General features: G+C 43.1%; 1 protein-coding gene across 1 annotated transcript in view; it reads left to right on the top strand.

Moving 5' to 3' along the window:
* Nucleotides 1–12394, top strand: part of Cwh43 (cell wall biogenesis 43 C-terminal homolog) — a 44516-nt gene extending 32122 nt beyond the window's left edge. The window contains exons 14-16 of the mRNA XM_041671483.1: nt 629–690; nt 4033–4188; nt 12047–12394. Coding sequence (XP_041527417.1) covers nt 629–690; nt 4033–4188; nt 12047–12125 — 297 coding nt within the window. The 3' untranslated portion in view covers nt 12126–12394. The remainder of the gene's footprint in view (nt 1–628; nt 691–4032; nt 4189–12046) is intronic.
* Nucleotides 12395–24996: the final 12602 nt, after the last annotated feature.

Here is a 24996-nt window from a genome sequence, read left to right as displayed (position 1 = left end):
GAAGTAAAGGGCACAGTAACTATTCAAAAACCATCTCTAGAGGGAATGAGTACTTCATGCAGGAAGGATCAGTAGGAGGAGGATGAGAAAATGATTTGCACACTAGTTCACTTTCCTGCTTTCTTTCCTTCCTCCTTCCTCCCTCCCTTCCTCCTTTCTTCTTCTTCCTTCCTCCTTCCTTTCTTCTTCCTCCCTCCTTCCTCCCTCCCTTCTTCCTTTTTTATCTTCCTTCCTTCCTCTCTCCCTCTCCCTCCTTTCTTCCTTCCCTACCTCCCTCCCTTCTTCCCTTTTTCCTTCTTCCTTCCTTCCTGCCCATCTTTCTCCCTTCTTTCCTCCTTTTTCCTTCTTCCTCTCTCCCTCCCTTCTTCCCTCCCTCCCTCCTTCCTGCCTCCCTTTTCCTTCCTTTCTTTCTTCCTCCTTTTCTCTTTTCCTCCTTCCTTCCTCCCTTTCTTCCTTCTTTCTTCCTTTCTCCCTCCCTCCCTCCCTCCCTTCCTCTCTTTTTCCTTCTTCCTCCATTTTCCTCTCTCCCTCCCTTCCTTCCTTCTTTCTTTTTCTTTTCATCTTTTTGGGCATTCCGAAGAGAGCATTGCTTTCTGTTTTAAGCATTCTCCTCTCTGCTCTCGAACAGGATATTGACAACTCAGATCAAGACAGATGGTGTGAATACATCATGTATCGTGGCCTGATCAGGTGAGCAAAGGCATTTTTTTTTTAAATCTATGAATTCTAGGGTGCAAAGTGTGATGGAAGCAACTAATTTTTGCTGTTTTTATAAATGTTGATTGTGTTGGTTACATTATTAACAGTTTGGACATTTAATACTTTAAGAAGGCAGAAATAAACTGGCAATGGTGGCACATGCCTTTAATCAGGGCACTTGGGAGGCAGAGGCCGGCAGATCTGTGAGTTCAAGGCCAACCTGCCCGGTCTTCAAAGCGAGTTCCAGGATAGCCTGGGCTGTAACACAGAGAAACCCTGTCTTGAAAAACAACAATAAAAACAAAACAAACAAACAAAAAGAAGGCAGAAATAGTTAATCAAACTTAGTGATATCATAAGGGCACGTAAACGTAAACACACAGTATATAATTAATGCACAGTAAGAATGGTGTCCTTGGGAGGTGCCCCTTCTGATAGAGGAACCAGAAAGTACAGCAGTCCTGAGTCACACTAGGGAAGGCGCCCTATGTATGGGGGTTGGAAGGGGATGAGGTAGTGAGTGACTCTTGTCAAGGTGGGGAGGGGAGCAGATCTTGTAAGGTTCCATGGACCTTATTAAGGACTTTGGATATAAGCATAATGGTGACGTTATTGGCCCTTGGACAACTCACCTGGGCGGTTCACGTACTTACTGAAGGGAGTTCAGGAAGCCATTCAGGGGCAATAAGGGTCATTCTGGTTACTGTGTTGATGCAAAGATGCTCCAGCCATTGCCCAGAGAGCTACTAGAGGGCTGGCCTGACTACTGTTTCTGTTTCCAAAGGGTTGTGTAGAAGAACACGCTGTGTCATAAAACATTTCATATCTAAGACTGACAACACGGTTGCTGTTTTGTTCTTCATTCAAGCATTTCTCCTAGGGATATCAGAATTCTAGAAAACCAGCTCCGATGTGGACTGAATAGGTATAACAGTGTGCGCGCATGCGCGTGTATTACAGTTTATGCACTGATCTACTCTGTTGCCCCAGCAAAATACCATAGAGTGAGTGGTTGGTTGAAATAAAAGTCACTCATATTCCCAAAGGTCTAGAACCTGCACAACCAAGGCAGCAGCTTGGTATCTGGTAAGGGTTCCCCCTTTGGGTGGCACATGGCTGCCTTCTTGCCCAGGGCTCACGCAGCCTTTCCCTGGCACTCAGTCAAAAGCGTCGTCTCTCCATCACCCAGTTCACTGCCCTGCACTGCATAGGCATAAATAATAATCGCACAGCAATGGGAGACTCCATGCCTCAGGGGGTTATTCGTATGGTCACAGCCGTATCTTCAAGGACTTCAGGAATGTCTTTGAAGGTCACATCTATGAAACAGGCTAGAACTTTAATCTTAGAGATTTGGAGAATAAATAGCTCCGAGTTATCTGAGACCGAGCTTCAGGATTACCAGGAGCTACAGTTCCGAGCTTAGCCAGAAGCCTTAGCCCCTGTGACAGCTCAGATCCCCCACCTGACAGGGCTGCAACTCTTGTCCCTGTCTGTCGTGGAAAGGCAGGCTGTCTCCACCCACCCTGGCTCTTTGTTTCTGTTTTGTAGGTACGGACAGCTTTAAGCCTTCCCCTCAGCCCACTCTGGCCAGAGCCCCTTTCTTTAACTTTCCACTAGCCTCTCGGCTTCAGCCTTCCCATGGCGGGTACTCCACACAGCAGCCACCACAGGTCTCTGCCGCGACCCGTCTAATGGATTCCCCTTTCTCTCATCTCCTCTTGGCGAGGAATAGCAGTCCTCATAAGTGTGGGCAAGGAAGGATTTTTGTCATCCGCTTCCCTTCTCTCTGCGGTTCATCGCCTTTCGCATCCTCTCTTCAGTCCAGTGCTGTAGATTCCCCAAATACCACATACAGTTCTGCCTCTAAGCATTTGACTTTCTTATCCCTTCCCCTACAACACCCTCACTCTCCCGTCGTTCTTCCTTGCCCCTGAAGGTTCAGTATCTTGTTCCAGTGTTAGTCAAAGAGGTACTTTCGGCGCATGCTCTGTGTGAGGCGGCTATCTCTACCAATTGGCCCTCCTTACTCTCCGCACCTCTCTGTACTTTCCCGTGGGACTTATCTGCCGCCACATGATAGATTTTATACGTACACACTTGTTTAATTTGTCCTCCAACTAGAGCAAAGGGTCAGTGAAAGCAAGGGCGTCCTTCCTTTTACCTCTTGCTTGCCACCCCAAAACCTAAAACGCTTCTGTGTAAATTTGCTTCATCAAACCTGCAAACGAGTGAAAAATGATGCAGATATTCTTTTTGGAAGAGGTACAGGAACTCTAAATGAAGGAAAGCGAACTCTTTGGTGCTGTGGTTTCTCCGTCCTCCCGTCTGAGAACTTCGCTACGAACTGTTTGGATAATCCCTATAAACTGTATTGACTTTTCCAGAGAACTGAAAGCCCTAAGCCAAACAGGATGTGAAAAGTTTTTCAGACACATAAAATCCTTGATTTTAGACTAGTAACTGTGCCTAGACATCTGCATGCGGTGTTTGCATTTTGAACGGTGATGAACAGGATGTGAAAAGTTTTTCAGACACATTAAATCCTTGATTTTAGACTAGTAACTGTACCTAGACAGCTGCATGCGGTGTTTGCATTTTGAACGGTAAGAAAATTTAAGCATGTACACCCGTCATTCTGAAAAAGATCCTGTTATTAACTCAAAGCGTAATTATATGGGGAGCACTCTGTGTAGAGAGAACATCCATGCGAGTACAAACTAAAGCAGGATTGCTAAGTGGAGTTAATTAAAACTGTACATATTCTTTACTCATTTACCATGCTATGAAAACAATATTTATGTTAATATTTAGGGTAATACATCAAGTTAATTCTAATCATGATACAGGAAGCCAAGGTAGAAATGAGAAACTAGTTTGCTACAGAAGGTGCTAGGCGTAGAGTTCACTAATTTTGGTTGAGCCTTTGCTCTACACATTAGAAGTTTTTTTTTTGTTTGTTTGCTTGTTTTTCAAGATAAGGTTTCTCAATGTAGCTGGAACTTCATCTGTAGACCAGGCTGACCTAGAACTCACAGAGATCCGCCTGCCTCTGTCTCCTGGGTACTGGGATTAAGGGTGTGCGCCACCACTGCTCTGCAAAGAATTGGTGTGTTTTTTGTTCTTTTCTGTTTTGTTTTTCAAGACAGGGTTTCTCCGTGTAGCCCTGGCTGTGCTAGAACTCTCTCTATAGACCAGACTGGCCTTGAACTCAGCTCCATTTGCCTCTGCCCGCCAAGTGCTGGAACTAAAGGCACGAGACACTACTTCCCAGCTTCGTCAGAGTATTTGTATAATGAGACCTTTTACAAACTGTTTCCATTTCTGCTCCAGGTTGGGTTATGCAAGAATCTCTCATGCAGGACTAAGTGACTCTGAGATTCAGATGGCCAAGTTCAGGATCCCGGATGATCCTGCCAATTACAGAGACAACCAGAGAGTGGTCATAGACCACAGAGGACTTCCTAAGAGCATTCATTTCAACCCCAGGTGAGTGGGTGAGCACCTTTCTCGCTGGAGACCGCAGACACAAGCTGCCACATGCCCCTGCGGAGTCCAGATATCAACTCACATAAGCTAAAAATTGTGGTAGATTCTAGAGGCTCGTTTCAAGTGAGGGACTCATGATAAGATTATAATCTTTGCCTTCTGGGATGAAGAAATGTGTTGTAGCTCTAGCCTCAGGGAAAATGTCCTATTCTTGTCGTTATTACCACTACTCCTACTACTGTGATCATTGTCAGCATCACCACGCACTGCTACCATCCTCAACATCACCATTCTCACCGCCTCCATCATCATCACCACCACCAGTAGCATGACTGTGACGGTGAATATTTGAGTGTTCCCATATTCCAGCTCTGTTCCAGACTCTTGAAGAGTTCCCTCAATTTAACTCGTTTGGTTGTTAACTGCTGTTACCAACATTTTATTGAGGAGGAAGCTCAGGCTGAGGAGGAATGCACTGCTTTAGGCTTAAATGACTAGCCGGTGGCAGAGCTGTGGAGGAGGAAGGATGCCCGTTAGCACCGCAGGGTTACAGCGTTTCTAGCCGCCTGCACCTTCCCTTCAGTCCGAGAGCCTTTGAAAACTCCACTGTGTAGTCTTGCCCCAGATCGTCTCATTAGGACTCCCTGGGATGATGCTTGGGTTGGGGTCATAAATAGCTTTTCCTGGGTTATTCTAATGGTCGGTTCACACTGGGACTCTGCAGTGTGGGTGATTCCCTTACCTCGCAGGCATTATCCCATGAAAGAGATATTGAATTTCATTTTGCTTAGTTTTTCATAGTGGTTATCTAAGAGATCTGTTTGTACCAAGCATATGATCTGAAGGGTGGGCTCTAATCAGTGCCACTGGTGGATGGTGAGACCGTGCCTCCATGCTGATCAGCCCACCGAGAATGCCCTTGACATTGTATTGTTGTAGATTTCTACCTCACTCGCTCACAGCTGCGACAATTTCTCAGACTTTGCCAGGGACGACACTACACTTCATTTGATTTGCTTACTTCCTTGTACTTCCTGAGAGGACTGGCCCAGAGTGTAGTGATTAAGGCCCTTGCCTTAATCTTAATCTTAATCTTAATCTTCTCCTTAGAAGGAAAGCCAGCTTGGCTTTGTTACTGTGTTTCTCTCCTGCTGGGGACGTAAGGGGAAAGTGATGGTGCAGGCTGCCTCTCTGTTCTGTGGAGCGGCTGTAGAAAATACCCAGCATCATATTGTTAGCCCAGCACTGGTTTCAACTTCAAAGTATAATTCCCAGGATGGAGAGATGGCTCAGAGGTTAAGAGCAGTGGCCGCTCTTTTAGAGGTCCTATTCAATTCCCAGCAACCACATGGTGGCGCACAGCCATCTGTAATGAGATCTGGTGCCCTCTTCTGGTGTGCAGGTGTACATGCAGGCAAAAACACTACATATTAAATAAATAAAATTTTTGTTTAAATAGTGTAATTCCCACTGAATATGTGTCATTTTCAGAACGTGTGTCTTAGTTAGGGTTTCTAGTGCTGTGATGAAACACACCACCAAAAGCAAGTTAGGGAGGAAAGGGTTTATTTGGTTTATGTTTCCACATGACAGTTCATCACCAAAGGAAGTAAGGACAGGAACTCAAGCATGGCAGGAGCCTGGAGGCAGGAGCTGATGCAGAGCATGGCGGGGTGCTGCTTACTGGCTTGCTCCCCATGACTTGTTCAGCCTGCTTTCTTATAGCACCCAGGACCACCAAGTCAGGAATGGCTCCCACTGCAATGAACTGGGTTCTCCCACTTGAGTCATTAATTAAGAAAATGCCCTACATCCTTGCAGTCCTATCTAATGGAGGCATTTTCTCAAATAAGGCTCCCATCTCTTCAATGATTCTAGTTCCTATCAAGTTGACATAAAACTAGCTAGTGTGGGGGTCCATTTTTTTTTCTCCACTGAATGAGATGACTTCTTAAATGGAAAATAAAAATTTTAGCCAGAAAAGATTTTCTTGTTTCTTTATTCTTCGTATACCAGGAGTGTGGCAAGAGACCAATAAACTATTTTTGGCAAACCACAACTTCAGATTGAGCCAAGACAGTCGTGGCTGAGAGAGGTCTATTTTCTTTCTCAGTTACAAAAATAATGAAGGTGTTGGGGGAGGCTCGCCTTCATTACAAAATCGTGCTCAAAACACTTAATATATATTCTCTCAGTAGTCTTAGATATTCAGTGTGTCATTATTAACTCTGGTCACGATGCAGACACAGCTGTTCCTTCTTTTCTTTTCTTTTCCCTTTGGATTTTCAAGATTGGGTTTCTCTGTAGCTTTGGAGTCTTTCCTGGAACTAGCTCTTGTAGTCCAGGCTGGCCCCAAACTCACAGAGATCCGCTGTCTCTGCCTCCTGAGTGCTGGGATTAAAGGCATGCGCCACCATTGCCCACCCTAGTTCCTTCTTTTCAAAAGCTGAATAATATCCCAGTGTGTGTGGACACAACTCAGCCTCGTGTGTATCATTCCTGATTCCCCAGGAGTTGTTCTTAGTCTTTGAAATAGTTACTCACTAGCCTGTAGTTCACCAATTAGGCTAAACTGACTGGCCGGCCTGCCTTGCCATCTGCCTGTCCTCTTCTCTGCAAGCACATGCCACCACACCTGACTTTTTAAATGTGGGTCCTAGGACTCAAACTCAGGTCTCCATGCTAACCCAGCAAGCATTTCGCTGACTGAGGTATCTCCACAGAACCCTTTAAGTTCAACTTTGAAGTTAGCATATAAAATGATGGGTTCCATTATGGCATTTTCAAATATATATGTCATTACACTTAGTTCCTATTTATCATTTCCCCCTTTTAACTCACCCTGCCGCCTTTCAGCTCTCCTTTCCCCAGCCAGTGGGATAGCCTGTCACACGCATTTATTATCATCTCTTCCTCACCTCCTCTTCCTCCTCAACATCTCACCTCTCCTCTCATGCTCCCCTTTATAACTTTAGTCACACACACGCACACACACGCACGCACACATGCACACGCACGCACACATGCACACACGTGAAAGCACATTTCCATCTCTAGTCCACACATTAAGCATGTGGCATCGGTCTTCCTGAGTCTGGTATTTTGTTTAACGTAATGATTTCCAGTTACATTTGCTTCTCTGCAGGTGACGTCAGTTTTTCCTCTGTGACTGAATGAGATTCCTCTGTGTGTGCACCACCTTTTTTCTTTCTTTAGCCACTCCTAGGTTGAAGGCCATCGAGGTAGGCTCCATTTCCTAGCAACTGTGAATAGAGAGGAAAGAAACTTGGCTGTGCAGGGGTCTCTGTGGAGTGTCCATGTATAGCCTTTTGGGTAGATACCTAGGAATGGTATGGAGGGGTCATAGGGTTGTTCCAGCTTTAGCATTTTGGAAAGGCTGCACCCTGATTTTTTCCATAATGACTATACATGTTTGCACTCCCTCCAAGAGAACAGAAGTACCCTTCTTTCCCCACATCCTTACCAGCGTTTGTTTCCATGGTAACAGACATTCTGATTGGGATAAGATGGAATCTCTAGTTTTAATTTTCATTTCCCATGTGATTAAGGGTATTGAATACTTTTTCAAATATTTATTGACAGTCTGTGTTTATTGTCCTTCTCTTGAGGACTGTCTATTTATTTGATTAGCCCACTTATTGATTAGATGATTTTCAATGTTTAAATTCTGCAGTTCTTTGGGTACTCTGAATATTAATTACCTGACTGATGTGTAGTGGGAAAAGATTTTTTTTTTCAAATTCTGAATTTTTTTTCGAATTCTCTGTACTCTGGGGATAGTTTCAATTGGGCACAATCTCTGAGTTTCATGTACCTCCACTCTGGTTGATTTTTGACTGTGGAGCCCTTGTCACAAAGCGCCTGTATCTTCACATGTTTACCCGTGTTCTCCTCCAGCAGTTTCACAGTTTCCAACTTTCATTCAGGCCTCCGGTTGATTCTGAATCGATCCTAGGGTGAAGTGAGGCTCCAGTTCCCTTCTTGCACACATGGAAATCCACTTTTTCCGGACCCACTTGTTGAACAGACTGTCCCCCCCTCCCCCGTGTGTGTGTATGTGTTTGAAACCATGTTGTTGAGGATGATGCGGCTGTAGCTGTGTGGGTTGATTTCTGCATCTTATATTCTATTTCACTGATTTACATGTTTGTTTCTGTTCAAGTACTAAACAGTTTCTGGGGGGAAAAGAAAAAGTTAAAAATTAGAGAGTGGGAGGGGAAGACAAACAAAGAATAAATGGACACCAAAAGAGAAAGGTTCAAGATTGCCCAATAATGAGAAATGTGCAAACAAAATCAAATGAACGAATGAAAGGAACTAAAATACAAAATCATTAAAGTTTTTTGAAAAGGTTTCTTAATTTTATTTTATGTGCAAGTGTTTTCCTACATATCCGTGTGTGAACCATGTATGTGCTGTTGCCTATGGAGGTCCTATGAGCACAGGGCCCCCAGAGCTGGAGTTAAGGATGCCTGTGAACTCTTGCTCTCTGGGGGACCAGCCTCCAACAGCACAGGGCTCAGAATGAGTTCATGGCATTGGCAGATACTCGGCTTTTCTTTCTGAGGGGGTTAAGGGAAAAAACACTCACACACTCTCTTCATGGTTTGCTCCAAACCTTTTCTTTATTCTTTGTTTGTATTCTCTGTTCCTTTTCTCTTTCTTGTTTTCCTAACTCTATCTAACTCTCTCATTCCTGATGTTTTCCTTTTAGCCCATTCTCTCACTAACTCTCTGTTCTTTCCCTTACAGCTTACACACCCCAGCAAAATCTTCCAGGCAATAGAAATATTACAATGTGGTTACATTCTGTTTTTCGAGTGAATGATTACAACGACTACAAAACAAACAGTAAAGAACAGCACGTTTTTTATATCCCTTACATGATTAAACATTTTACACATTACAGGTGAAAAACAAGTCATCCCAAGAACCCATGTACATTCATACCCAAGCAGCTTCTTATAGATGGACAAGCGAGGTATTCAGCTAATGATATTTTAGGCTGCTTTGTTCTTGTTTCCTTAAAGAGTTCCCCACACAGCTGTGTGCCTTTTTTAAAACTTTAGGTTGTCTTCTTGGGTTTTTCACCTCAAAGCCATCCCTAAGTTATTTTCAAAGCTTTGTTTCAGCTGTGATGCACTCCAAAACCTGTGAATACATCTCCCAACACTAAGGTTAAAAGAATTTAAGCTAGTTGCGCTACTGGTACTCAATTGTTTTTCTTAGTCTTTAACCTAAGCCACGGTCTATACGGCTCCTCAATAGAAACTCATGTGTTGTAGCTGGGTGATACTTCCTTGTTTATATTTTTAATCTTCAAAACTCTATTTAAACTAACATTATTATTATCAGCTAGACAGTACAGCTTAGGAAGAAATCACCTTCATAATAACCCACAGGTAAAATGCCCTGCAGATTGGGATGTCTCCATGAGGTAAACATACTACATTATATGTTGTATTTCTATTTTAACTCACATTAATATTTTAATTTTTTTCTTTTTTTTATTACTCCTTTGAATCATTGGTTATTTGTGAATAGATTGTTTTAATAATTTCTCCACATTTGTGAATTCTGAAATTTTACCTCTGGATATTGTCTTCCAGTTTCATATTACTGTGTTTATAAAGGATGGTTGATATGGTTCAAGTGTTCTTAAGCTTACTAAGATTTGTGTGTGTGTGTGTCTGTGTATGTGTGTGTGTGTATGCCCGACCAAAAGCCATCTAGAGAATGTTCCATGTGTGAGTTTGAAAAGAATATTTAATCTGTTACCTTAATTGAATATATATATATATCTGTTGAGTTCATTTTGCTTTAGTACAGTGTTGAATCTGCTTTGTCCAGCATCTGTTGCTGAAAATAGCTATTGAATTCCTCTTTTATTAATGCCTTCTTTTATAGCATCCCTTTTTATGCTTAGGCACCCTGAGTAGCCATACACTCACAATTGTTACCTTCCACTGATGAAGTGAATCCCTTATCGTTACATAGTAACTTTCTTTGTCTCTTTCGACAGTTTTTGATTTAAAGTCTATTGTATCGTCTATAAGTATAGCCACTCTGGTCACTCTTAGTTGTCATTTGAATGGAGCATCTTTGCAGCCCTTCACTTGTAGCCCGCATATGCTATTAAAGCTAAACTGAGCCGTACAGGCAGCTTATAGTTGGATCTAAAAGAACAAAACAAAACAAAAAACAACCTCACTTGATTGCAAACTGCTTAATGGACAGAAAATGTGATCCATTTACATTTAGAGTAATTGATAGATAAGAACTCACAGTTGCCATTAAACAATAGTTTTTTCGGTTGCTTTGTGGTTCTTTTATTGTTTTCTTCTGGTGTCTTCCTTTTTTACTAGATTTATCTACTGAAGATTTTTCTTTGTAGTTACATGAGGCTTACACAAAACATCTTATAACTCTGCTAAGACCATATCTACCCTTTTCCCCTCCCTTCCAATACTTCTCTCTTCCCATCACTTTTCTCTCCCCTCCCCATTTCTTTTTTTTCTTTTCTATCTTTCTTTCTTATTTATTTATTGGTTTTCTGAGACAGTATTTCGCTGTAGCTTTGGAGCCTATCCAGGAACTCACTTTGTAGACTGAGCTGTCCTCGAACACACAGAGATCCGCCTGCCTCTGCCTCTCGAGTGCTGGGATTAAAGACGTGCGCCACCACCACCTGGCTCTTTCTAGTACTAGAGTTCTTTAACATTTGCAAAGGTATTTTTGCATGTGGATAGTCGTTTAAACTGATGTTTCTATGAGGGAATGAGCACTGGAAAGTCTCACTTTGTCATCTTGCTGACTTCATATTTGTATATATTTATATACCATGCAATAATGTAGATCATTAATTTTTAATAAATGTAGGAAAATATATAATAATCTATCTATACTTACACACATGCATACATGTATGCATGTGTGTTTCCTCTTTGTGAATCTGCTGTTACTCATCCAAGTCGTATGTTATGGACTTTCTTCCACAATATTCTCCCTGAAATATTTTCATGATTGCATAATTTTCATTGTATGGATTGCTGAATTTTAGTTAATCAGTTTAGTTGATTTTGCACATTGATTCTCTCATTATTGCCAAAAGTCTTCCAAAAGCTCTTTCTTATGTCCTTGGACACATTTTTTTCTTATTTTGTGAGGATTTAGTTGGAGGTGAAGAACCACAGAATCAAAGATTCTGCAAAATTTTACCATCTTCACTCTCACTTTAAGGTGGTGAAGTGAACAGACTCCTGCCGTCTGCAGCACAGAGATTAACTGGTTAGCAGGACTGCCAAGGTAGTGAAGATAGTCCATGGCCTCACTGTCGTGGTCTTTGCTCTCCGTGCCCTGAGTGTTACGTCCTTTCGACCAAGGCTGTGTAGTTAGTGATCCTTCGGGGAAGCAAAGGGAATCTGCAACACTTGTGGGCAATTTAGAAGCTCTGAGCCAAGACAGATTCTGAATAGGCATAAACGCATAAGGATAAAACCTCCGGTGCCTATCAGGCAAATGGTATTCAAGCTCAGGACAAGAGAGAAAACTCCCATGTTTCCCCAGCATTATCAACTGATGGTTCCTGAACATTTGTGCTTTGGAAATGTTCTGTTATCGGGGAGAGTGGGTTGGAGTTAAGATGTCAACCCGCCTTTCCCACAAATCCTTTGTAATTTCTCTTTCATCTGATTCATTCCTTGCTGTTTTATGGATTGATCTTATCAATACTCATGCTGTGATAAGTAGATCAAAGTACTGTACTTATGGTTGAAATTCTCCGTAAGAACACCCTGCTTTCTGCACACTTTTCCCATGTTGGTTATTTCTCTTTTAGATTTGGCTCCTACAAAGAAGGACACAATCATGAAAACAACCATCGTTTTCACATGAACACTCCCAAATACTTCGTCTGAACCCTTTTAGACAAGGAGTCGTCGTTGGCTGGGGCAAGTTTGTAACAGCTCAAAAAGAGTTGAATGAGAATGGCAGGATACACGTGATGAACCTCAGGAGTTAGAAAGGGTGACATCATGCAGCGGGAATCCCATCAATTTATAAGCCATGCTGCTTAATAAACGCATCTCTCTGAGTTACTTTTATTAAAAAGAGCTGTGTGATAATATAAGAAAATTAAGCTCAGGGCTGGAACTGGAGCTCAGTGGTAGAGTGCTTGCTTGCCTGGTGTGCATGGGTCTCCAGGTTCAATTCCCAGCATGGCCAGAGATAAAGGCAGCAGGGTGAGGGAAAAAAGAAATCACTGATTTGTGATTGTTTTAATGACACTTGGCCGAGGGAAGATGGATCAGTGGGTAAAGTGCTTGGTGTGTAAGCGTGAGGACCTGATTGGATCCCAGGGCAGTGTAAAATACGAGGTGTGGTACCATGACTCCATATTCCCAGTGCTGGGGAGTGACAGAGAAACAGGTCCTGGGGAGGAGCACTCCCCCATAATTTCAGTGCTGGGGAGTGACAGAGAGACAGGTCCTGGGGGGAGCATTCCCCCATAATCCCAGTGCTGGGGAGTGACAGAGAGAGACAGGTCCTGGGGGGAGCACTCCTCCATAATCCCAGTGCTGGGGAGTGACAGAGAAACAGGTCCTGGGGGGGGGGGAGCACTCCTCCATAATCCCAGTGCTGGGGAGTGAGAAAGAAACTGGTCCTGGGGGGGGAGCACTCCTCCATATTCCCAGTACTGGGAAATGAAAGACAGACAGGTCCTGGGGGAGCACTCCCCCATAATCCCAGAGCTGGGAAGTGACAGACAGACAGGTCCTGGAGGGAGCATTCCCCCATAATCCCAGAGCTGGGAAGTGACAGACAGACAGGTCCTGGAGGGAGCACTCCCCCATAATCCCAGAGCTGGGAAGTGACAGACAGACAGGTCCTGGAGGGAGCACTCCCCCATAATCCCAGAGCTGGGAAGTGACAGACAGACAGGTCCTGGAGGGAGCACTCCCCCATAATCCCAGAGCTGGGAAGTGACAGAGTGAGACAGGACTGGTCACTAACCAGCCAATCTAACCAGTCAGAGAGAACTAGCCTCAGTGACAGACCTTGTCTCAAGAAAGCAGAGGGACTGAGAGATGGCTCAGTGGTTGAGAGCAGTGGCTACTCTTTCAAAGGATCCAAGTTCTCAGCACCTACATGGTAACTCACATTCTTCTGTAATTCTCATTCAAGGGGATCTGACACTCTCACACAGACATACATGCAGGCAAAACACCAATCTACATAAAATAAAAAAAATTCTAAAAATCCAAAGTGTTAGAATAAATAAAGTGGAGAGTGATAGAGGAAGACACTTTTTTTTTTTTTTTTTTTTGAGACAGGGTTTCTCTGTAGCTTTGGTGCCCATCCCGGAACTAGCTCTTGTAGACCAGGCTGGCCTCGAACTCCCAGAGATCTGCCTGCCTCTGCCTCCCGAGTGCTGGGATTAAAGGCGTGCGCCACCACCGCCCGGCTAGAGGAAGACACTTAAGGTCAGCTTCTGGTGTCAACACACACACACATCTACAAAATACACACACATACATACACACATGCACATACCTACATATATACACACACACATACACACATATACACACATAGATACACATGCACACACACATGCATACACATGTCCTACTGGTATAGATAAAATAATTTTATTTCTACCAATAATCTTAGGGGAAACACAATATGTATCAAGTTATTTCTCCAGTGTTTTCAGATACACTCTACAGCATACAAGGAGTGAGCATAAACCACTGTCAACAGAAACAACAGACAGGAGAAACAGGGATTTATCAGTCCAGACTAAAACAACTACAATTCCCAGGAACAAGACATGCTTGGAGGTTTTGGCAAGAGACTAAAAGTGTAAAGACTGACCTACCAGATTAGAGAAGAGAGAAAAATAAATCCCAGAACTCAAAAAAAAAAAAAGGATGCAAATTGAAATGATTTAACATCAGAATAAACATAGTTGAAGGAAATCTGTGAGCTGGAGGATAGGTCAGAAAACAAAAACAAAACAAAACAAAACCCCACTGATCCAGAGGTGGAGAGCCAAACTCAGTACAAATTCAAATGCACTGTTTAATATCAACAAAGACAATACCCTTCTTGTCTCTACCAGGACACATATTAACTGCTCCACTGATGCTCTTATGTAACAGGTGTGCTCTGTTCTAGTCAAGCCCACAGCTCTAGCCACACAGAGTGTGTAACACTAGTGTTAAACAATCTTCCTCAACTCATGCCCAGTATTCCAGTGCCTCTACCCAGCATTGTTCACTGCTGCTGGCTGCTGCTGGATTCCAGGGTAAGATTCCTGGGGGTGGGGGAGAGGTATGGCTGGCCTGTTTCTCTGCTTGCGGACCCTTTGTAGCACTGGTATTGCACTGCTGTGGAGATGGAGGCACCGGTTTTGTGGTGAATTGTGTAGCTACTAACATCATGGGAACTGCCAATGGCTGCTGTGGAGCCAATGGGACAGTGAGTGAGATCACTGACTACTGTAATCTTTGAGCTCAGCACAATGCCATATGGTCTCAGCGGTCATTTTATGATTTAGGAGGAAACCTATAGTGGTTTCTTGCTAATGATAGCACCAGAGCCAATGTTCTACAGTTGAATCCAGGACCAGGAGTTGTCCTGGGGCCTAGTTCCTTCCCTTTGTAGACAAGACAGTATGCAGATCATTCCTGTTTGCTCTGCTCATTAACAGAGTGAAACGCTACATAAATTTTTTCCAGTATTTTTTTCATAACCGAAACTTCCTAATAATATCTCTGTAAACAGTTTTTAATATTTTTGGCACTTATCCACCTTCTTCTTGTAAAGTGCAGCCGGATGACAAGATGTTGCCATTGGTTTCAGATTTTTTTTCTGTTGAAGATGAGAATAACATTTATTTTCTATTCCCACTTACTTTTGATGTGCCACTTTTAAACTTCTATTTGCCCCATTCTTCTATTGAACTATGACTCTGGTATATCTTTACGAAGTGTGTTCTCATAACTTATTACGGGAGTGCAATGTATGACAAGCTAGCCAGAGTGAAAAACACGTCGATTGCCTTGGAACGCAATCATTTTTATGGGCCAGTCGTTTGGAAATGATCATAGCCACAGTGCTGTGCTATCGGAACCCAGACTTGCACCTCAGGCCCTTTCTTTAGCTACTTCCTGCTCCTCTCACACTTGGCCATCTCTAGTGACCATGGCTCTGCTGCATCCCTCTGCATGAGTGACCTTACAGTTTTTATCTAGTGAGTTCTTTGACAATTCCTACATACACATAATGCTTTCTGGTTATTCTCCTGCCCTCACTCTCTCTACTTCCCATGCCTACCCTGACCTCCACACTGTCCCTTTCTAAGATCCACAACCATTGGTTTTGTTTTTATGACACATTTAGCTTAACCAGCGCCATCTCTATGACCTTGGGAGATGATGTGAAATCATATCAGTGATTTTTAAATTTCAGTTGGAATTATTTTTAGCCTTCTAGACTTTGTCATCCCCCTCCAATTTTTTTCATTTATCTTTAAATGCTAGATGCCTTTTAGATGATCACATAGAATCTGAGGACAAAGAAAGAGACAATTAAAAAATGGAAGGTACTTTTCAGTATATTGATGTATTGGGATATTGAATTTACCTTATTTGAATCATTTGGGACAGTACAGTAGCCTTCCTTGTCCATAGGTTGTTTTGTTTTTTCCTTTCTGTGCCTTGAGTTATTAAGTTTTACTGTGTCTGGAAATATTCAGTGGAAAACCCCAGAACTAAACATAGGTTTAAAATTCGACAGTGTTCTGAGTAGTTTGGTGAAGCCCTGCGAACACATCTCTGTCCAGCAATATCTCTGCTGTGTGTGCTGCCCACCTGGTAGTTGGTAGCTGTCTTGATTATCAGATCAACTGTTATAGAAACACGGTCTGTTTGAATAATCTCAACCTGAAAAAAAGTAATGAAATATAATAATAAATATACAAATAAATAAAATAATAAAAATAAAAAAATGCATTTATTGGGGCTGGAGAGATGGCTCAGTGGTTAAGAGCACTGACTGCTCTTCCAAAGGACTTGGGTTCAATTCCCAGCACCCACATGGCAGCTCACAACTGTCTGAAGATCCAGTTGCAGGGGATCTGACACCTTCACACCAATGCACATAAAATAAACTATAAAAAATTAAAAAAAAGCATTTATTTGTGTTGTGATGGAGGAAGGTCATTGGCTAATAAAGGAACTGCCTTGACCCATTTTATTGGTTAGAAGATAGGTGGGAGGAGAAAACAGAACAGGAAGAGGAAGTGAGCTCAGAGACTCGACAGCTCTCCTCTCGGGAGCAGATGCCTGAGAGAGACGCCATGCCCCGCTCCCGGGATGAAGCTCCGACCCAGGATGGACATAGGCTAGAATCTTCCCGGTAAGCGCACCTTGGGGTGCTACACACAGATGATTAGAAATGGGCTAAATTAATATGTGAGAATTAGCCTAGAAGAGGCTAGATAGAAATGGGCCAAGCAGTAATTAAATGAATACAGTTTGTGTGTTGTTATTTCGGGCATAAGCTAGCCGAGCAGGCGGCCGGGGTGCTGGGAATGCAGCCCCGCCGCCCTTATTACTACAGTGTTGGGGGTACACACACATGCCATGACTCACATGTGGTGGTCAAGGGCAATTTGTGGGAGTTAGTTCTCATCTTCTACCGTGTAGATCAAGGTCAGGTCATCAGATTTGATGACAAGTGCATCTACCCACTGTTGTCACTTACCCACTGAACCGTCTCACTGACCTAAGTAATCTCTATTCTGTTCTCCTAATGTTACCAAGGTACAAGAGTGATGTTTCTGGCAATTTGGAGATGCTAAAGAGAAGCCATGAGGTGTTTCCCTTAAGGGAAAGGGGGAAAGAAAGTGCCATAAGATATTTTCAAAGAGACTGTATATGCTTAATTTGTTAGTCTGTACTGTGTACAATAATTACTCAGTTTTAGTTTTGATTATTTTTACAAAATTACTATGCCTGACTTAGAAATTAATCTTTATAATAGGTATGTAGGTATAGAATAAGACCTATGTATAGAATATAGATAAGATTGATAGATGATAGTTGGATAGATGATAGATAACAGAGATAGACATGCAGAATTTGGTACAATTTGGGGTTCCAGCATTTGTTGAAGGCCTTGGGGTATATCCCGTACAGTAAGAGATAAGCGTGGGGCCGTGATACCCATTTTGATTCTTTTTTTTAAAAAAATATTTATTTATTTATTATGTATACAACATTCTGCCTCGATGTATGCCCGCACGCCAGAGCAGGGCGCCAGATCTCAGTACAGATGGTTGTGAGCCACCATGTGGTTGCTGGGACTTGAACTCAGGACCTCTGGAAGAGCAGCCAGTACTCTTAACCTCTGAGCCATCTCTCCAGCCCTCCATTTTGATTCTTGTGGATTAGAAAAGCAATTGATTACCATGACTCCAGCTTCCTATGCTCAAACATTAATACAATTTCATGTGCTCATTCTCTCCCTTACAAAACTAATCTGTATTAAGGAGCTTTTGAAGAGTGAATGCCTTGAGCTCCCTTCAGTATATGAGCTTCCAAATAATTAAGTAATGGCGAAATCAAGACACTGAAGGAGATGTGGAGCCAGCTGTGGGGTCTACACCTGAAAACTAGCACCACAGGGTCCGCGGCAGGAGAATTTTGAATTTGGGGGTTAACACGCATTACAGAGTTAGTTCCAGGTTAGCCTCTGTTTTGGGCTAGATAGGGAAATGTAGTCTCAAAATAACCATCAAATAAAAAATGAAATAATTAAGTCGGGCGATGGTGGTGTATGCCTTTAATTCCAGCACTTGGGAGGCAGAGACAGGGTGATCTCTGTGAGTTTAAGGCCATCCTGGTCTACAGAGCGAGTTCCAGGACAGCAAGTTCTCAGTTACACAGAGAAACCCTGTATCAAACAAACAAACAAAAAATAATAATAAAAAAGAATGGGAGGCTTTGAGAGCTTGTTTGGAGGTTCTAGCAGGGGAGCGCAGCTACTCGTCTACCCTTGACGAAGACAGGTCCTCCTCTATTCATGGAAGGTTGTCCTCTTCACCCGGCAATACCACGTTTGGGTATATACCCAAAGGATGCTCAATCATACCACAAGGACATGTGCTCAACTATGTTCATAGCAGCATTATTTGTCATAGCCAGAACCTGGAAACAACCTAAATGCCCCTTGACTTAAGAATGGATAAGGGAAATGTGGTACATTTACACAATGGAGTACTACACAGTGGAAAAAAAATTAATGACATCTTGAAATTTGCCAGCAAATGAATGGCTCTAGAAAACATCATATTGAGTGAGGTAACCCAGACCCAGAAAGACAAATATCATATGTACTTACTCATAAGTGGCTTTTAGGCATAAAGCAAATAAAAAGCAGCCTACAATTCACAATCCCAGAGAACCTAGACAACAAAGAGGACCCTAAGAGAGACATACATGTATCTAATCTACATGAGACACAGAAAAATACAAGATCTCCTGAGTAAATTGGGAGCATAGGGATCATGGGAGAGAGTAAAAGAGGAAGGGGAGAAAGGGATGGGAGCAAAGAAAAATATATAGCAGTACAAGGAGCCACCACACTGGATATGATGGCTTTTTGTGCTTGACCTTTGCTGGTCGGCTCAGCTGTAGGAAGTCCTGCAGTTAATCTGAGGAAAGACCCTTTGTCTTTACTGATAAGCCCTTTCCACCCTCCTTTATCTCAGACTATCAGAAGAAACTTCCTATCTTCGGCTGAAGCAAAGTCAAGCACCAGCCCTTCCCTGGGTTCTTGTTAAAGTGGAATCTCTTTCAGTCCATCCTGGAGGTTTAAATCTTTGCAAACACTTCCTTCAAAGCTCTGGGATTTGCCTTCTTGACTGCCTAGAGACAGTCCTCATTTTCTGCCAAATGACAAAGAAGAGGTTCTGAGAAAGCTGGACCATACAAAGAGGGGGTGGGAGGTCCCCTCCAGGCACTGCTGGCTGTAGCTACGCTGCATAGCACATCACTCACGCAGAGCCCGGACTTCAAAGGAACAACACATTCAAGTTCAAATCAAAGCGCTACTCATTGAGAACATTTTGCGTTGTGGCTATCGAGTACCGTGTGTACTTGCAGAAGCTAGAATTTCCACGAAAGGAACAGCGGGCTGCAGACTGCGTCACTTAAAAGTGACGAGCTGTTCTCAGAGAGGGAGGAAAATGAAGGCCAGGAGCAGTAAGGTGAAAAAGAAAAGCAAGTGCCCGAGCACCGCGGGGGAGGATGGGTGGGAATCAGAGCTCTGCCTGGCTGCAGCCTCCTCTTCTCCTTTCTCAGCAGTGAGGGAGGCCTGGCCGACTCCTGTGGGTTTACTTCTAGCCGGCCTGTCGGCTCAGGAAAGCCATTTACCTCAGGTTAGTGCAATGGGTCCTCCAACAGTCTTCTTTCTCATCTGCCTGAGACGATTCCCTGCAGTGCAGAAAAGCCATGCATTATATTAAGATCTGATTTCATTGAGAGAGAGAACACGTTTATATGCATATGTGCATACATGGTCAGGAGTTGAGTCAGGTATCTTCCTGTCTTTCTCTCCACCTCAGTTTTTGAGACACGGACTCTCCTTGAACCTTGAGCTCACTGATTCAGTTAAACTTGACTGGCCAGCAAATCCCAAAGACCCTGCCTCCACCTTCCAGAACTCACTCGGATGATAAGCTTGTGTGCAGCTTTTTTTTAAAAAAAAATTTATTTATTATTATGCATACAATATTGTGTCTGTATATGCCTGCAGGCCAGAAGAGGGCACCAGACCTCATTACAGTTGGTTGTGAGCCACCATGTGGTTGCTGGGAATTGAACTCAGGACCTTTGGAAGAGCAGGCAATGCTCTTAACCACTGAGCCATCTCTCCAGCCCCCTTGTGTGCAGCTTTTTACATGGGTGCTGGGGATCAAACCCAAGTTCTCAGCAAATATTGAACCAATTGAACCATCTCCTCATTATATCTCTTTGTCTTCTAATATTCTGGATTTTTTTTTTTTACTTTTAGTTTATAGTAGTGCCTCAGAGGAGATCTGTTGCAGGATATTTGATTAGACTATGAAACTCTGAGACCATGTTCATACAATTAAACTTGAATCAGTCAGCAACTAGTTGACAAGAATTAGCCACAGAGAGAACAGAGGAGCCAGGAATATGGATAGAGAGATGCCCCGGAAGGAGGAGTGAGGGGCTGAGAGATTCGTAGTCATTTTTGATTGGGATGAGTGGAGAGCTGCTTCTCTGGTTGGGTCTCCAACCAAAAAGGAAGGTCAGCTCTTTACTTCTCGGCTTCTCTGCTCTAGCAGTTTTTCATAGCAACATTTGACCTCTGAGTCTTTATTGGTAAATAGAATGATAGAGACTTAATTAAAACCTCTATTTGGCAGCCTTGGCCATAGCCGGTGCCGTGGGATTGGAAATCCCACCAGGTGTCTGAGCAGTTGGGTTCTGACTGAGGGCCCTTGAGACGCAGATGATAGTTGAAATATCAGTAGATTCGGGTGTGACCCATAAGCAGATGTAAAAACAACAGCCATCACTGCAGAGTTAGTATTTCCTGGAGATCTGTTAAAAATGCAAATTCTTGGGTCCCATCTCAGTGATCCTTACTCCAGGTTGGGAATTTGGGAGACCTGTGTTTCACTAGCTTCACCTGACTCTGGTATCCCTGACTGTTTGCAGAGTGAATGTGTTTCCAATGTATAGAATAGACATATCAATAAGTGAACATATATGAGGTGTCCTGGAGAGTCTACTGCTGTGGGAATTCATTCAACCAATAGCTTTTGGGCATACTGGACTAGAGGATGTGGACTTCTGCCTGCTGACTTAAGCTTTTAAGAGAGAGGAGGGGGCTCTCTCGCTTGGCTCTCTTGGGTGGTGGTCGGAGTTCTGTTTGCAGCTCCCAGAGCCCGCAGAGAAGAGGGCCGCACCAGCTCCCTACCTTGTTGTTCATGAGTGTTTCCCCAATAAATATTTGATACTTCCCTTTATTTTGGGCTCTTGTGGACTCACTTATTCACACTTATAGTCTATTAACAGGAGACTCCCCAAAATAATCATGTCTGAAGATAACGCTATAGTGGAAGCCACAGAGAGAGGTGGTATTAAATTAAAAAGCAGAGTAAACCACACTGACAAACCTTATCTATGCTTCATTCTTCATAAACAATTGAATGATTATTTTACAGCTCTTTCTGACTCTTGTAGATTTTTTGCCAAATCCTCTTATTTCCTTATCTTGACAGATCACCCTGGGATGGGGGTGGGTGTCATCCGGACTCTTTTACTTCGTGGGTGAACTTAGGTGAATTATTTAATTCCTCTGGAGAAGAATATGGGATGCCACACCTTTGAGGCGATCCGGGAGGACATGACCTGACTGGGGCAGTGAGAGAATGAAGGAAAACAATACATACAGAAGAGCTGGGTGTGAACTGGGCCATCTAATGGAGAAGCTGCAGAATCCTGGAAGCTCAGTGTTGTTTATTATATACAACTGAGCAGAAAGGAAGAACTACTGTATACAGCTGGACAAGGAGTCAGTGTTTATCTGTTATTACATACAGATAAACAAGGTGGCGGGGTTATTACATTCAGATAAATAAGGAGGCGGGGTTATTACATACAGATAAACAAGGAGGCAGGGTTATTACATAAAAATAGACAAGGAGGAGGGGTTATTGCATAAAGATTAACAAGGAGGCAGGCTCACAGCATATAGCTGCACCCAGGGGATAGGTTTAATCTCAGCAGTTGGCTCTATAGAGGAACAGTCTTTATGTCATATATATATAACGAGAGGGAGAACGCTGGACATTTTCTACACATATCATCAACAGCTGCACTAGGAAGACTTTACCATCCCCTGAGTCTCACCTTAGGGCAAGTGCTTTGCTCTTTTTTTCATGGGTCTGGTGCTAGGGTCCTTGAGATGACTGCGCCCACAGAGACAGCACACATTCACCCAGGACTTCATTCCCTCAGGGTTTCCTCCCTGTCCTCCAGGGAGATGTCCCCAAACCACTTCCATTGTGAGGACTAAGTGAGCTGGTGTACCCTTGGAGCACGAGTGAGCTTGAGTCCAAAGTAGATGCTCAGCTCCTCTTTTCCTGTGTAGCTGGGGACCCCACGGTAGCAGTAGTTTCTGTCCTCCAGCCTGCTGGGGTAGATAATTAGTCCCTGAGCTCATCAGAATGTGTGCAATACAGAAGCCAAAAGGTAACCTGATGTATTTATTATCTGTTCGGAAACCTTGACAATGAAAGGCAGATGGGAAGGGCCGTGAGCAAGGTTGCTCAGCGTTTATTTGAAAGTCACATGTGATTTCCCATTGAAATTTCAAGCTGCAAGAAATATCAGTAAACCCAGCTGCTGCCGACGGCGGCAGTCCGACATCATATCATTGCAAGGAACAGCCAGTGAAGCTCCAGGGATAAGGTTACCCTGAAGAACAAGTACCACGAGTTCTGATTCCTGCCGGGAATGCTTCAACCTCACAGCTGGACAAGGCTGGGTCAGCGCATGTGTGATGAGGACCAGTTGGATCAAAGCTTTCCACTAAAGACCTCCAGGAAAGCGCTCTTAACCTTCGCTACGCAGAAGAATCACCTGGGGAGCTCCTGCTTCACCCCCAGAGATCTTTATTCTCTCAGTAGAAAATGGACCTCTAGTTCTTTATTGTTATTAGATTTTCCAAGTGAGTGGCGCACACTGCAAGTGGTCACACACACAAAAGAATTTCTCTGCCCTGAATTGCGGACATTTTAGAATTGATAACCCCTTTGGAGCTTATGTCGTTTAAGATGTCTTAACATTTTTTTTTCTCTTCTTAAGAGGGAAGATGATTGCCATTGAGATAAACCCATGGTACTTTCTTTCTCACGAACATATTCAGGTTTGGCAAAACTACAAGACTCAGAAAAAAATCAGAAGATAATCACCCACAATATGAACAGCAGTTCACTGCATACTGAATCATAGATAAGGATTTTGAGTGTATTTTATTCCATTCTCTACTGTTTAATGCCACCTCTCATGGAAAATTTAACCGGAATGCAAGGGAAGAGATCCAGGGATGGCCTTGGATTTATGTGTGTCTCTAAAACAATTTGTTAGTATGCTTGCACACTCAATCAGTAATCAATTTCCAGACAATACAATACTCAGTTAAGGCCCTGATTAGAGTACAAATTGATATTTGTCCCAAGACCAGGTTGGCCTCAATCTCAAAGAGTTTTTATACACATAAAATAAAAATATATTTTTAAAAAATCGTAGGAGGTAGGTCTTGACATGCACATTACAAGGTTGGAATAGTCAAGGGATTTATGACGTTGTGATGGGGGTGAAGAAGGCATAAGCAGAGAATTTGTCCATCTATGTGCTTTCTGATTCTGTTGCTTTTGATGTCGTGAACATAGTTGATGGTCTGGAGAGCCACCTCAAGGTGATGCTGGAGGAAGGGTTAGGTCCAGGCCTAGTTAACTTGACCTGACTATGTACTGAGGCAGACTCCAGAGGGATACAGTAAGTAAGGCGTCTTTAACGCCCATTGTTATAGCAGGGAATTACAAACTGAATGGTTTAAACCACAGATGTTTATTTCTATAGTTCTGCACCAAGTTCAGGATCAAAACATTGGCCTATCTCTGGCTTCTGGGAAAGACCTTCTAGTTCTGACTTGCAAGTGGTCACCTTCTCATTATGTCCTTGCATGAGAGAGCCATGTAGTCTCGGTGTGGGACAATTGTCTATAGTCTGTCAATTATGTTTTAAATAAATGCTGATTGGCCAGTAGCCAGGCAGAAAGTATAGGTGGGACAACCAGACAGGAAGTAGAGGCGGGTCAATGAGAACAGGAGAATTCTGGGAAGGAGGAAGCCCATTCCTCCACAGAAGAAGGAAGATGTGATTACCCCGCTGAAAAAGGTACCAAGCCATGTGGCTAATATAGATAAGAATAATGGGTTAATATAAGTTATAAGATTTAATAAGAAGTCTGAGCTAATGGGCCAATCAGTTTATCATTAATATAGACCTCTGTGTGATTTTTTTTGGGCTAAACGGCTGTGGGACCTGGTGGGAGGACAGAAACCAGCCTGGACAGAAACCCAGACAACATTGTCTCTCTTCCTGCAGGGACAGTAATTCCATGTGGAGGCCAACCTTATCACTTCATATAAATTTAATTCCTGTTCAAAGGCCCTATTACCAAATACATGGAATGAGTTTTTGTGTTAATTTGATTGACTGTTATAGCAAAATACCATAGATAGGGGGCTTATGAGCAACTGAAATAGATGTCTCACTGCTCTGAGACCAGAAATCCAAGATCCAGGCATCAGATACTTAGAATCTGCTGAGGGCTGACTTCCTGAATCACAGGTGTCACCTATGGCTGTCTCCTCATGCGGTAGAAGAAACAAAGTTCCTTACAGAGATCTCTTTTACAAAGACATTAATTCCACTCAGGAGGAAGAGGCTGACCACAATCACCTGTCAAAGAACCCATTTTTTTATGCCATCCTTTTGAGAGTTAGGAATTCAGTACATGAATGGAGGGGGCATCAGTAGTTGGGGTGGGAAGTGTTATAAACATCACGGGTGTAATAAGTCATCAGGGCACGCCGACCCTGATTCGGGGACTCTGAGGACAGGGACTCTGAGGACAGATTCATTAAACGAATGGGAACTGCCACAAAGTGTGTTG

This window comes from Microtus oregoni, unplaced genomic scaffold (genome assembly GCF_018167655.1).
Source record: "Microtus oregoni isolate MIOR12 unplaced genomic scaffold, Mior012 000021F_ref0000039, whole genome shotgun sequence".
NCBI classification, from domain to species: domain Eukaryota; kingdom Metazoa; phylum Chordata; class Mammalia; order Rodentia; family Cricetidae; genus Microtus; species Microtus oregoni.
The sequence above is the reverse complement of the archived record's forward strand: the minus strand, read 5'-3'. Positions and strand labels throughout refer to the sequence as shown.